Source organism: Chanodichthys erythropterus, chromosome 19, assembly GCF_024489055.1.
Source record: "Chanodichthys erythropterus isolate Z2021 chromosome 19, ASM2448905v1, whole genome shotgun sequence".
NCBI classification, from domain to species: domain Eukaryota; kingdom Metazoa; phylum Chordata; class Actinopteri; order Cypriniformes; family Xenocyprididae; genus Chanodichthys; species Chanodichthys erythropterus.
This window is the reverse complement of record NC_090239.1, coordinates 13382505-13394776: the sequence shown is the minus strand read 5'-3', so window position 1 is coordinate 13394776 and position 12272 is coordinate 13382505. Positions and strand designations below refer to the sequence as shown.

General features: G+C 37.9%; 1 protein-coding gene across 2 annotated transcripts in view; it reads right to left on the bottom strand.

Annotated features, from left to right (window-relative positions):
- myo1d (myosin 1D) overlaps window positions 1–12272 on the bottom strand; it is a 76876-nt gene that overhangs the window by 58614 nt on the left and 5990 nt on the right. The window contains exon 2 of one of the 2 annotated variants that reach the window (XM_067369057.1): window positions 1013–1221. The exons of the other annotated variant lie outside the window; for it this stretch is intronic. Coding sequence (XP_067225158.1) covers window positions 1013–1221 — 209 coding nt within the window. The remainder of the gene's footprint in view (window positions 1–1012; window positions 1222–12272) is intronic. 2 annotated transcript variants of the gene reach the window in all.

The window sequence follows — 12272 nt, the reverse complement described above, 5'->3', positions numbered from 1 at the left end:
ACACATACCAAATATTTTTGAAGTGTAGTCACCACCTGTGGTCACTCTCTGGATAATAATCCATGTTTTCTTATAGAGGCAATATCTGAGTAGTCACCAGATTATTCCCCTTGAGCTATGTGCCCCACCTCAGCATAGTTCCACAGCGACCCAGACAAAAAACAAACACCATCTCTGAGACACATTATTGTAGAAATTGTGAAACAACCATATTGTCGTTAATCTTTTTCACACAATGGGCATGTCTTGAGAAAGCAATTTGCTCATGCACTGAACTCTATTGTGAGCTTCTTCTCAAGAAGTCCACTGTGACTGGGAAACCACACACCACGTCAGTGCCAAGCAATTCTCATCTGACCACAGATCTAATCACATCATTCCTAGTCATACTGAGGCCCCGCACAAGAAGACTCCGGAAAGCCTGAATTCCAGTAAGGCCTGTTATTTAATCAGATAGGAGGAAGAAAAGAGGCTATTTTTATTATTATTTGAAGATTAAAGGGATAGCTCAGCCAAAAATTAAAATTATCCCATGATTTACTCACCCTCAAGCCATCCTAGGTGTATATGACTATCTTCTTTCAGACAAACACAACTGAAGATATATCTAAAAATATCCAGGATCTTCCAAGCTTTATAATGGTAGTGAATGGGGGGCATTCGTCAATATGTCATGCGTCAGAAGGCCTTTATTAACCCCCTGGAGCCATATGGATTATTTTTTAAGATGGATGCATTTTTTTGGGCTTCAAAATCGCACCCTCCATTCACTACAATTACGAAGCTTGGAAGAGCCAGGATATTTTTAAATATATCTCTGATTGTGCTTGTCTGAAAGAAGATAGTCATATATACCTAGGATGGTTTGAGGGTGAGAAAATCATGGGTTAATTTTCATATTTGGGTGAACTATCCCTTCAAGTAATGCCTTTTTTTCCTTAAATCATAAGATTACTGCTCCACAGAATTACCCCTAAGCTTGATTGTGAGTCACAACACAGACATAGTCTACCTGAGATAACAATGCAAGTGTCTTTGTTCCTCCTCTTCATGGCTTTGTACGCAGCATCTGCGATGGCAAAAAGATGTGGCGGACGCTCGTACAACTCTCTGCCTTTGTACTGCTCGATGGTGTCCCGCCCGTAAATGTTCATGGCACGGTAAGGGTTAACAGACACCACCACTTCTCCAATGTAGGTGTAGATACGACCCTTTTCAAACCTGCAGCAGAAAGACGAGCACATGATTGATTTGCTGTATTCACATTCATGCATATGGACTATTTGTTTAAACATGACTTTATAAAAGATCTGTTTGGTTTGTGGTCGGTGTGGCTTGTATAATCATATTTCAGTGCCTTATGTAAAGAAAAAGGGCAGCTTAATGAATTATCTCTGTTAGGAATCAAAAGCAAATAAAAAGTGCAGGATGGTCAAGGTCATGTTTCATGAGCTGCATAATCTGTTTGCACAATAATAAATCCTGCTGAAAAGACCAGCATGAATTTTCAGGCTGGTTAGTTCTGGACCAGCACCAGCCAAACTGACTAGTCATTCAGACAACCCAACGACTATTATATCTCCACATCCACCCTAAACTCCTTGGTCGCATGAAGCCAACAGTTGACGTTCACCCTGCTTTGAAAAAGCAGGCTGTTTTGAGCTCCATCCTCAGGGGAACCTGACTTCCTTGTTCTTCCGAACAGACCTGGGTCAAGCCTTGTAGAATAAGGCATCCTTTCTTCTCAACCTGTGGGATTGCCAAGCCTCCCTGAGCTCCATCCTGCCCCAGTCAGTGTGCTTAAACGTTTGAGGCATGACCTCATAATCTCATACTGAACTAAAAAAGCCGTATTATGCCCATTTACAAAGTCTTGATTTTGTTTTGGGTCTTCTAGAATCAAATAACATTATTTTTCAAATATTTTACATTGTTGCAGCATCTCTCTTCCCAGTCTGTCAGTAACGCTCAGTTACTGTCTCTATGAAGCTTCTCCTTTTGAAAGCGTAATGTGCTGTGATTGGTCAGCTAGACCTGTGTGTTGTGATCGGTCAACCGCTTTGAGTGTGTTTCAGAAATGTCATGTCCTTTATAGGATTTATTTAGTAGTAGGAGATCTGGGAAATGCTAATGTAAGCCTGCTAGCATCCACATGAACGCACATGCACACACACACACACACACACACAGCTGATCTCAGCAAAGCGCCACAAAAGACGGCGTTAAACTACCTCATGTCTCAAAGCACATAACATTACAATATTATTGAACGTAAACAACTCAGAGAGCTTGTACCTGACTGCTGCAGATTCATTTCGGTGTTGATGCGGTTGTCATGGAAATGCATAATTCCAAGTCTGACTGAACAGGTCCAGTTAGAACGTCACGGGTTGCCATCTCTTAATTACGGTAGTTATGGCGAGAACGCAGCATATGGTCATTGTTTTGATTTGCTAAGAACTGTAAAAGGTGGCTGCTGTTTGTTTGTGGTGCTCTGTGACTGAGGTCTGTCTCTAACATGTACTGTATAGCATGAAATACGCTGATGACGAAGGGAATGTAAAAACCAACGCTATCTCACGACCAATTCGTACTTATTCTACGAGGTGGCTATTTCGTATAAATTCATACGACTTCACTCGTGCGAATTCGTACGATTTGTCTAAACCCCAGTGACGGTTAGGTTTAGGGGCGGGGTTTGGGGTAGGTCATTCGTATGAATTCATACGAATTTGTCAACTCGTAAAATACATACGATTTAGCAAAAAACGTATGAATTAGTACGAGTGAGGTCGTATGAATTCATACGATTTAGCCACCTCATAAAATACGTACGAATTGCCGTGAGATCGGGTTGGTAAAAACATACAGCGACATGCAGGTTGGACATTGTATTATTTCATTTGGACTGATTATAAAGATTTGATGAACATTTATGGTCCTACACCTTCCACAGATTATATATATTTATAAAAATACAGACCATTTAACATAGTGATAGCTATCAGGATATGAGCAGACTTTCAACCAGTGTAAGAAAAAATGTTTCTGTAGAAAATCACCATTGCACATTTAAACTAGGAATTTTGTGACATGTATGTTCCCAGAAGAAAACTCAAAACTACAATCGAGGCATTTTTTAGGGACTTCAGAAACAGTGCTTACTGATAAAGAGAACAACTCTCTTTGGAGTCAACTTATTTGCTTTGTAAACTTGCAAAAAATTTTATGCTCAAACAGCAACATTACACATTACAGAATGTTGAAAATGTAAAAAAACACAATACATCCTATTTGCATCCTCTTCTGACTCAATTAATTTAATTTAAGCATCCAGGTATAAGTTGAACAGTTAGACTCAGTAGTATTAAGAACTGCATCAGTCCTCCGGGAGTACCTTACTTACACCCCACAGAGCAGAAATGTACCATACAACAACATTCACACAAACAAGTCACAGAAAACAGGCCTAAATTCCCTTAGGTCTTCTTACAAATGCATCAGGGATTCATAGAATGAGCAGCGATCCTTTAAACAAGAATAAATCACCATGGACACATCATGAAGCATATTCAAAAGTCAGCTCCAAGTGTGCACATGGTGTATGTATTTTAAACTCACCCAAATGAATTCACCCAAAAAACTAAAATTGTCAACATGAAGTCACCCTTTCATTGCAACATTTATAATGTTACAAAAGACTTCTATTTCAAACAAATTATATTCTTTTGAACTTTCTATTAATCAGAGAATCATGATCAAATATTTATCAGTTTCCACAAAAACATGAAGCAACATGGCTATTTTCAACATTGATAATAATAAGAAATGTTTCAGGCATGGCAGTGATGGCAGTGATGCTTGTGCCTTTGGTGGCAGCAGCCTGTCAGGCCAGCCCTGGAGCAGCATGCATGAAAAGGCTCTTTTGTGCCAGCCTGCGGGGTAGGATACTGCGGTGTACCCGCTCCATTGTTCTTCTGTCAATGTGAGGTCTGTGTGTAAGGAGCAGAGGCCAGGCCTCCACACCCCAACACAGCAGGCTGGCTCTACTCACCCACATCAGCCCCTAAGGGACAACAAAGTCAACTAATGACAATGCCAGAGGGGTCATTTTGATATCCTATATGATCATATTTGAACTATCCATTTTTCTAATGAAGAGATTTAGTGTTCAATTCAGAACTTAAAGATTAAAGAGGCAATATCTTACATTTTTAATTTATCGTTTACATCTAAGGCCCAATTAAAAAGTTAGTCAAGTTTTTTTTTTACCAAAATAGTCAATTTAGTTTTTCATAAGTTTACATCCTGATATTTAATCTTGAATTTTTAGAGTACAATGAACTCGTCTCTTTTATCTAAAAAGTTAAAGGAAAATTTATTCTACATATATGATTATTCCTAATAATTCAAAGGCATGTGGCATTGATGGCAACAAAAGTCTTTTAAAAAAGTATATTATAAAAAAATATTCCATCACTCATTGTAATATAGAAACTAACAGCTATAAATAAAGAAACTGGAAATGAATAATGCTTTTCTACAGTGTGAGCATAGTCATAATAATAATCCACATTTTTTCACTTTTCATTACCATTCAAAAGATATGGATTGGTTAAGATTTAATGTTTTTAAAAGAAGTATCTTATGCTCACAAGGCTCCATTTATTTAATCAAAAATATAATACAATTTAAAATAACTTTCTTATTTTAATATGTTTAGTAATTTATTCCTATGAAGGCAAAGCTGAATTTTCAGCAGCCATTACTCCAGTCTTCAGTGTTTTTGTTTTGGTGTCCTGGATCGCAGCAGAGGATTATATGTTTACAAGGAGCATTTGACTGCAGATTGTTTTGTAAACGAGGAACATTGTAATCTAGAGTTTGCAAAGAAAACTCATCTTTTATTGAAAGATGAAGCAGCTAATGGTATTGGCTCTGAGAGCTGCATTGCAAACCTTAAGAAAACAATTTCATAATGCTTTTTCTGTAAATTGAGTTTTTTCCACATATTTGTTTTTGTAAAAAAAATATACATATATATATATATATATATATATATATATATATATATATATATATATATATATATTAACATTATAAGTGAACCTCAATGAACATATTAAAATAATAAAAAAAATACATGTCATGACCCCTTTAATGCATCCTAGCTGAATAAAATTATTCATTACTGACCCAAAACGTTTGAATTGTGGTGTACATTGTACTTGCAAACTCATTGGCTCATGAAATTCTGCGATTTTTGAGAATATTCCAACCCTGAGGCAGCTAAAATCAAAACTCTAGGAAAGGACAACCAACGCACTACTTCAGGTGCCATGATTTTCTTTCTCCATTGATACCACTCTCTTGACACCCTGTCATTAAGCCCTCTGTCAAAGTCATAGTCAAAACATATTGCTGAGATCACTTTCATTAATGCCACAGCACACAGCACAAGCCACTGAATCCCCCATCTGTCCTCTCATCACAACTCGGCCATGCAGTCACAAATCCACCACGATTCTGAGAACGTGTCGGTAAATCTTACTAATTCCATCACGTTTCATTTTCATCTAGAGACATGACTCAACCCTTTAGATTTGCCCTGCTCCTAGAGGACAACTGCCCACAGAAATCAATTGTGATTGAAACAGAATCCCAGCATGCCATGAGGTGTGTGTGGGAAAGTACAGAACTGTCATCTCCCATCTGCCTCTGCGATCAGATTATCATCAACATCTGATAAACAGGCCTATACAAAATATACTCTTGCTTAAATCAAGATGAAGCTTCATAGATTTACCCAGCTGTACTTTACTAATTTTACCATATTTACCCCCAAAAATTGTTGAAAATGCAAAAAAATAATTTGTGGTTTAACTTTGAGTTAGTGTTTCTGAAAATGTAGTGTTTTTGATCAGGCAGGTCAACATACAGAGAATGATGAAGTGTTTGCACAGAGGAGTGCTTTGAGGTGGGGTCCAGGTTTTAGAAGTTTTCCTGGGAGTAAGCAGAGAGATCTGGGAAGGGCAGTAGTGACTGAGGCTCTGTCATCCTTTCTCCTCCAATTCCCAGAAGGCCTGGGGAGGGGTTGCTGCTTCACGGAGATTAAGGATACGTGTCAGACAGCAACAGGCCACATCCTCTAACAGCTGGATCTACTCCACAGGTTGAAGCATCAGCATTTTTGTCCAGTAATTATTTTTCTGAACAAAATGATGTGAGCATACCTACTAGTAATTCACCACAAAACTGAAAATTCTGTCATCATTTACTCACCTTTATATTGATTAAAACTATGACTTACTGTGGATATTCTGAAAAAAAGTTGGGGGCATATGTTGTTTTGGACCCCACTGACAGTTGTTATAAGGACAAAAACAGTTGAAGAGATGAAGTCACATATTTAGAAAGAAATGAGGGTGAGTAAATGTTGAACATGATATTTGAAATAATTTTTGGGCCAACTATCACTTTAATTGCTCTTTACCTTTTCAATTACTTAAAAAAAAAGAAAGAAAAGAAAATAACTTTTTCAGTATAAGCTAAAACGTTTTAAAGTCAGAGCTACACCCTTCACCAACCTTTAAAACACTCGGGTCATCCGAAGTTCCAGACAATAAGAGCTTGACACCAATTTTAGAAAGGGATCACTTGCCAAGCTAAGGATAACTGCTGGTTTCAGGCTTGTTTGGGTGGGTCTCTTGCGGTTATTTGCTCGTGGTTGACCGGGGTGGGGTGCAGCCTGTAAATTCCCTCACATCAGTTGCAAGTAAAAGTAAAAAGTGAGAGGAGTGAAAATTAACTGAACTGGACAGCAGTACAGAATAAATAAAAGAGGAACGGAGAAATAGAGACAAAGAGAGAGATGAAAAGATGATGTGCACACAGAGAAGAGGGAACACAGGAATATAAACATATACTGTAGGTAAAAGCATGCAGACTAAAGTGTTGAACTTATAAGATGGTCCAACTCCTAGATAGTGCATCAAAGCCTGTGTATTCACAACCCCAGCAATGAAAGGATAATCTGTTCCTGATCCATGTTTATCCCCTGCATACAATTTACCACCAAGCAATCAGTGTTACTCAGTCCACAGCTTAACACAGAGCAAGCAGGGTATGACCTGATGGCAAAATGCCCTCTGGACTGTCTATCATGCAACCCCAGAGAGGTTCAGCCCAGAAGACTTTTTAAAGATCTCAATTTTGTCTCAGATGTTAATCCTAAAATTCCTTAAGATAAATAAAAGTAACGGTCGTCAAAAGAGTTATAAAATGAAAGCACAATAATTTGGGGAGAATGTGATGAGAAATGTTGGATGATATATTAAAATCTCCCAGATTTGATTGGAAAATTTATTATCTTGGCAAGTGGCTCTGAGCACAGTTGGAGACATTTTTCACATCTTATTTGAAACTCTAGAGGAAACATGTAAGATTACTGGGGTCATTTTCTCAGCACTTATGCAAAAGTCTACATTTGACCTCCACTGAATCTCACGGTCTAGAGAAATAAGGGAGATATTAAAGAGAAGTCTTTTGTGATTTTTCTTTCCTATTGGCCAACATAGGGATGCTCACGAGATGAGACATGAGACTGAGTTCACGAGAACGAGACAAGATTTTTACACAGTATTTTTAAGAAATCCTAAATGACGAAGTACATAACTAAAATAATCTGCAGGTGCATTTGAGATATTTTAACTAATCATCTTGTAATGAATGTCATTTAAGTTCTACTTTCTGAATTTAAATTATCATATGCAGTAAAAGACAACAATACTCAAGCACTGTAAAAGGTTTTGCCACTAACTCAACTGACTGACTTCTCTCCTGTATGATTTCATATGAGTCTCTTCAGACTTAGAAGCTAGAACTGTACATGATTTATGACCTTCTACAACTTTTGACCTCCTAACTGAACTCCTTTCCACAAATTGATCATAGAAAATAAAAACAGTATAAATAAAAATTAACAGTTTTCTCGTCTTATTAAGTGCAAACAATAAGCAACCATAATCAAAGTACAGTACTCTCTCAATATTCAAAGTGCAAATAGAGACCAAATTTTTCTTTAAGCATGATGAAGAGCCAAGAGATGGTTACAGCTACACAGCCCAGCCTAATATAGCTTTCATATTGGGAGATATTTGCATGCATTCTTTCAAAATGCAGGATATTGAAATCACGTTTGAATGCGCGTTTTACATCTCATCATTCGACCCCCACCACAACAACTCTTCTCACACATTCTAAATGAGTTTCTGTGCAACTTTACATTTGTTTGTCGTTTAACACCAGCTGCTTCTGTACTGCCGACAATCCATTAAAGCTTAACACACACATCCTTCAACGACAAAAAATTATTTTTCTGGAAAGCTCTTCATGCCCACTGTACTCAATTTGACTCACTCTTTTCAAGCTAACCTCCTTTACAAACATACTACTGTGTACAAAGCCTGAAAGGAGAAAATGTGTGTCCCACTTATTAAAGCTTCAAGCCATGTCTGAAACGTGCAGCTTTCACGCTTTCATTAGCTTTGCACTGACTACTCAGGAAATGAGAGCCAGGTGTATATCTCAGAGCTCGCCAGTAAGCTGAAGTTTTTGTTATTTTGGCCCACTCCCTTCTTTGTCTCCCTGAGATCACAGGCACTTTTGTTCTCCCATCAGGACGAGGGAAAGAAAACGGAGGCATGTTTTGATGATTGTGTTTCAGAGGTCAACGTTAAAGTGACTAGACAAGGCCCTAAGCCAATTTCTAACTCATCAGAGCTTTTAGCACATGGTTCTGATCCCAATATGATGTCACTGAGCAGTAGCGGATGACATGACGGCCAACTCGAGAAGAAAAAAAGCAGACAAAAAGACAAGACTAGCCAAACAGAGTCAGACGTTACTCAGCAAGCTATTTCAAGAAGTGATCTCCATCAGGGTAAAAAGAGGGCAGGGATGGAAAGTACAAAAACAGACGAGAAAGAGAAAGAAGTACAGTTAATGAGGTAATTGGCTAAAAAATAAAGGAAATGGAGAAGCAGAGTGGAACAGAGTGTGAATGTTACACCTGGCTGTAACACAGCTGCAGCGACACAGCAGGACACATACCTGCCTGAAAATATATGACTAAACTGTGTGATTGTCTGCATCAAAGAACCGAAATGAAGCAATGAAATACATGACACATCCATCATTGTGTCCAAGCTAAATGTTGTTAGCTAGAACACATTATATATAATGTCATTAATGTGTCTGTGTAATGAAATCAAACCACATTATCGTTTGAGAGAGGAAATGGGCTTCCAGCAGAGGCGAATACACTATTTGGGAATTATTAAGGAGTCGCTCATGTGCACAAGGAAAAACAGAATAATGAAATTTGGGGCTATGGATGTAGCCTGTCGTAAACATGAGAGAGAAAGGGGTTATTAAGAGGGTGAGGGGTCAATTCGAGACTGTAGGCTATAAAAGACAGTGAGAGCTCCTCTAACATGCCTAGTGATCTCAGTGACCGCCAGCCAAGGCACACAGTCCACAAATGAGACGTCTGTGGAGCTTGAAGCTTATTCTGGGGGAAAAAAGGCCAAAAAAGCAACAGCCTTGTTTATGTAAGGCCGGTGATATGTTTCAGATTACAGGGGGTTGTATGGAAATTCTTGAGGGCAGACAGGCCCTTTTCTTCGCTGGAGAGTGAGAGAAAATCAGGCTGTTTTTTGAAGCAAGCTTCGAAGCAGCCTTTTGAGGGACATATTCACCTTTAGAGAGTATTATGTGAAGAAAGAATTTAATACTAGCATTGCTGGTCACCAGGCATATATCATGTTTTGGATGCTTGTGTCCTGGCCAGGACTAGCTTAACCAGCAAGATCTGATTCAGCAGAAAAATGGATATGATCTGAAAAGTTGTTCTAAATAAAAATGGGAAATAATTCTCCAAAACAGTACAGGTATACAGCTGAAACCTGTAGTAAATAAGGCTACATAAAAATAAAATAAAAAATAAAAAAACTAAAATAAAATAAAACAAAATCAAGTAAGTCATACAGGTTGTAGAAAAATGGTAGAAATCATAATATTCAAAATTGCAGTGGGAAAAATTAAACTCTTATATTTCATTTTTGTTGATTCAACATATTGTTTCAACACAATCCTGACAAACAAAGTATTCAAATTTTTCCCTATTCAAATAGGAGCTGTACTTGCACACCTTTTGCCAAGATGATCAAACCGGACTTGTGTTTAAAGGGTTAGTTCACACAAAAATGTCATGTCGTTCCAAGACCTTTGTTCACCTTTGGAACACAAATTGAGATCTTTTTGATGAAATTCGAGAGGTATATGACTCATCTATAAACAGCAATTTAACCACCACTTTCAAGGTCCGGAAAGGTACTAAAGACATTGTTTAAAAAAGGTCGACGTGACTGCAGTGGTTCAACCTTAATTTTATGAAGCGACGAGAATATCAGTCGCTTCCGAAGATGAATGAATTAAGGTCTTACAGGTGTGGAACGAGGCTGAGTAACTAATTAATTTACCCATTTTTGGGTAAACTAACCCTTTAAAAGAGATTTTTGAAATTGAACAGGTAAATCCTGTCTCTAGTTGAGCAAGGAATACTATCTTTGATTATTTTATTAGAAAAAAAGACAGAAACTATGGAAACTATTCGACCACACAAGAATCCAAAGCAGCAAGCAAGCACAGAACTCAAAGCAGGACAAGATGTACCATGTCTTTGGTCAGAGGCTATTATAACATCACAGGACAAATCCTTTGGGCTTATAACATTTTTTCCAGTGGAATTCTTTCTTCATCTCTCACACAGAGGACCTTTAAAAAAAACAGTGCTGGTCAAAGTACCTAAATATATACACAATGCACTGACCATATAAAGATTTGTAATTGTATCATTCTTTCTTACAGGCCAAAACGTACACCATCTCTGTTGCTGCATCTATCCTTATAGGATAGGGAAATATAGCCTTTGACCTTGTTTCTGGCTCTGCGCAGTGCACCTGAGCTCCGAGGACTTTGATCCCTCTGTTTGCTGTGCAGGATGGGAATCGGGTTGCCATGTGTCACAGCTGGACTCCACGTGGCCCTGCTGTTAAGGCAACAAGTGAGCTTTTACACCATTGATATGGGAGAGGCTTAAATTAAGACTTATTCAGCAGCTTCACAGAACTGAAATCCTTAAGATATAAAATAACTATGACAGGAAGATCAAATTCAGGCACCACTATTATAAATGGTGTCTTTGTGATCTGCCCCATGAGGATTTTCATTCAAAGACGCATTGAGGCCTGAATTCATTTTCGTGCCTGAGTTTATATTTGTCTTCAGTTTGTTTTTGTACAGTGGCACTATAATGTAAATATGGAACAGAAACAAGCATCTGGGCTCAGCTTTCATTATTTCCTGTCGCCATCTTTAAACCTAACCTTAGAACCCTACTTACGCTTATCATCCGGCTGATTTTTCTCAACAAAGACCCTGATAAAAAGCTTTGAGGAAATGGCACAGATTTACAACCTTCTGCTTTAAAAGTTTCCCTCATTCCACTCTATGACCACATAACACAGCACGTCAATTTTTAAGCAATCATCCGCACTGGATGTGTAATTATTCTTAGGAAAAGGAAAGAAATTGACCCCTGTAACTACAGTATAAACCTGGAAAACAGCTGACTAGCAAGATATATTACAACAGTGGTTCTCAACTGTATTTTTATCGGGATGCAAACTTTACATTTCACACCAAGTGACAAAAAGTTAACAGTAAAATCCTTAAAATTAAATATGAAAGTAATAATATCACGATGAACTGCACAACAATATCCAAAATAATTAAAATGTTGATTTAGCAAGATGAAGAACATGAAGAAACTCTGGGCTGAATTACTTTTTTTTTTAAATCCTGTTCTTTTGAACTTCCTATTTATCAAAATATCTGTATACTGTATTTTGATCAAATAAATGCAGCCCTGGTGACCACAAAGTCTTCTTTCAAAGACATTAAAAAAAAAGCCAAACTCAAGCCAAACTTTTGAATGGGAGTGTATATCAATGCAAAACGTGAGAAGATTACTCACTTTTAAATATATAAGCCTTCTGCAATCTGAAATATGCATGATTATGTGCATTCAGCCAGGCTGCCAACTCTCACGCATTCAGCATGAGACTCACGCAATTGTTCTCATGCTCTTGCTCCACACACCCATTTTCTCACACAATGAAAAAGCATCGTAGAGCAAAGAGGACACAGTC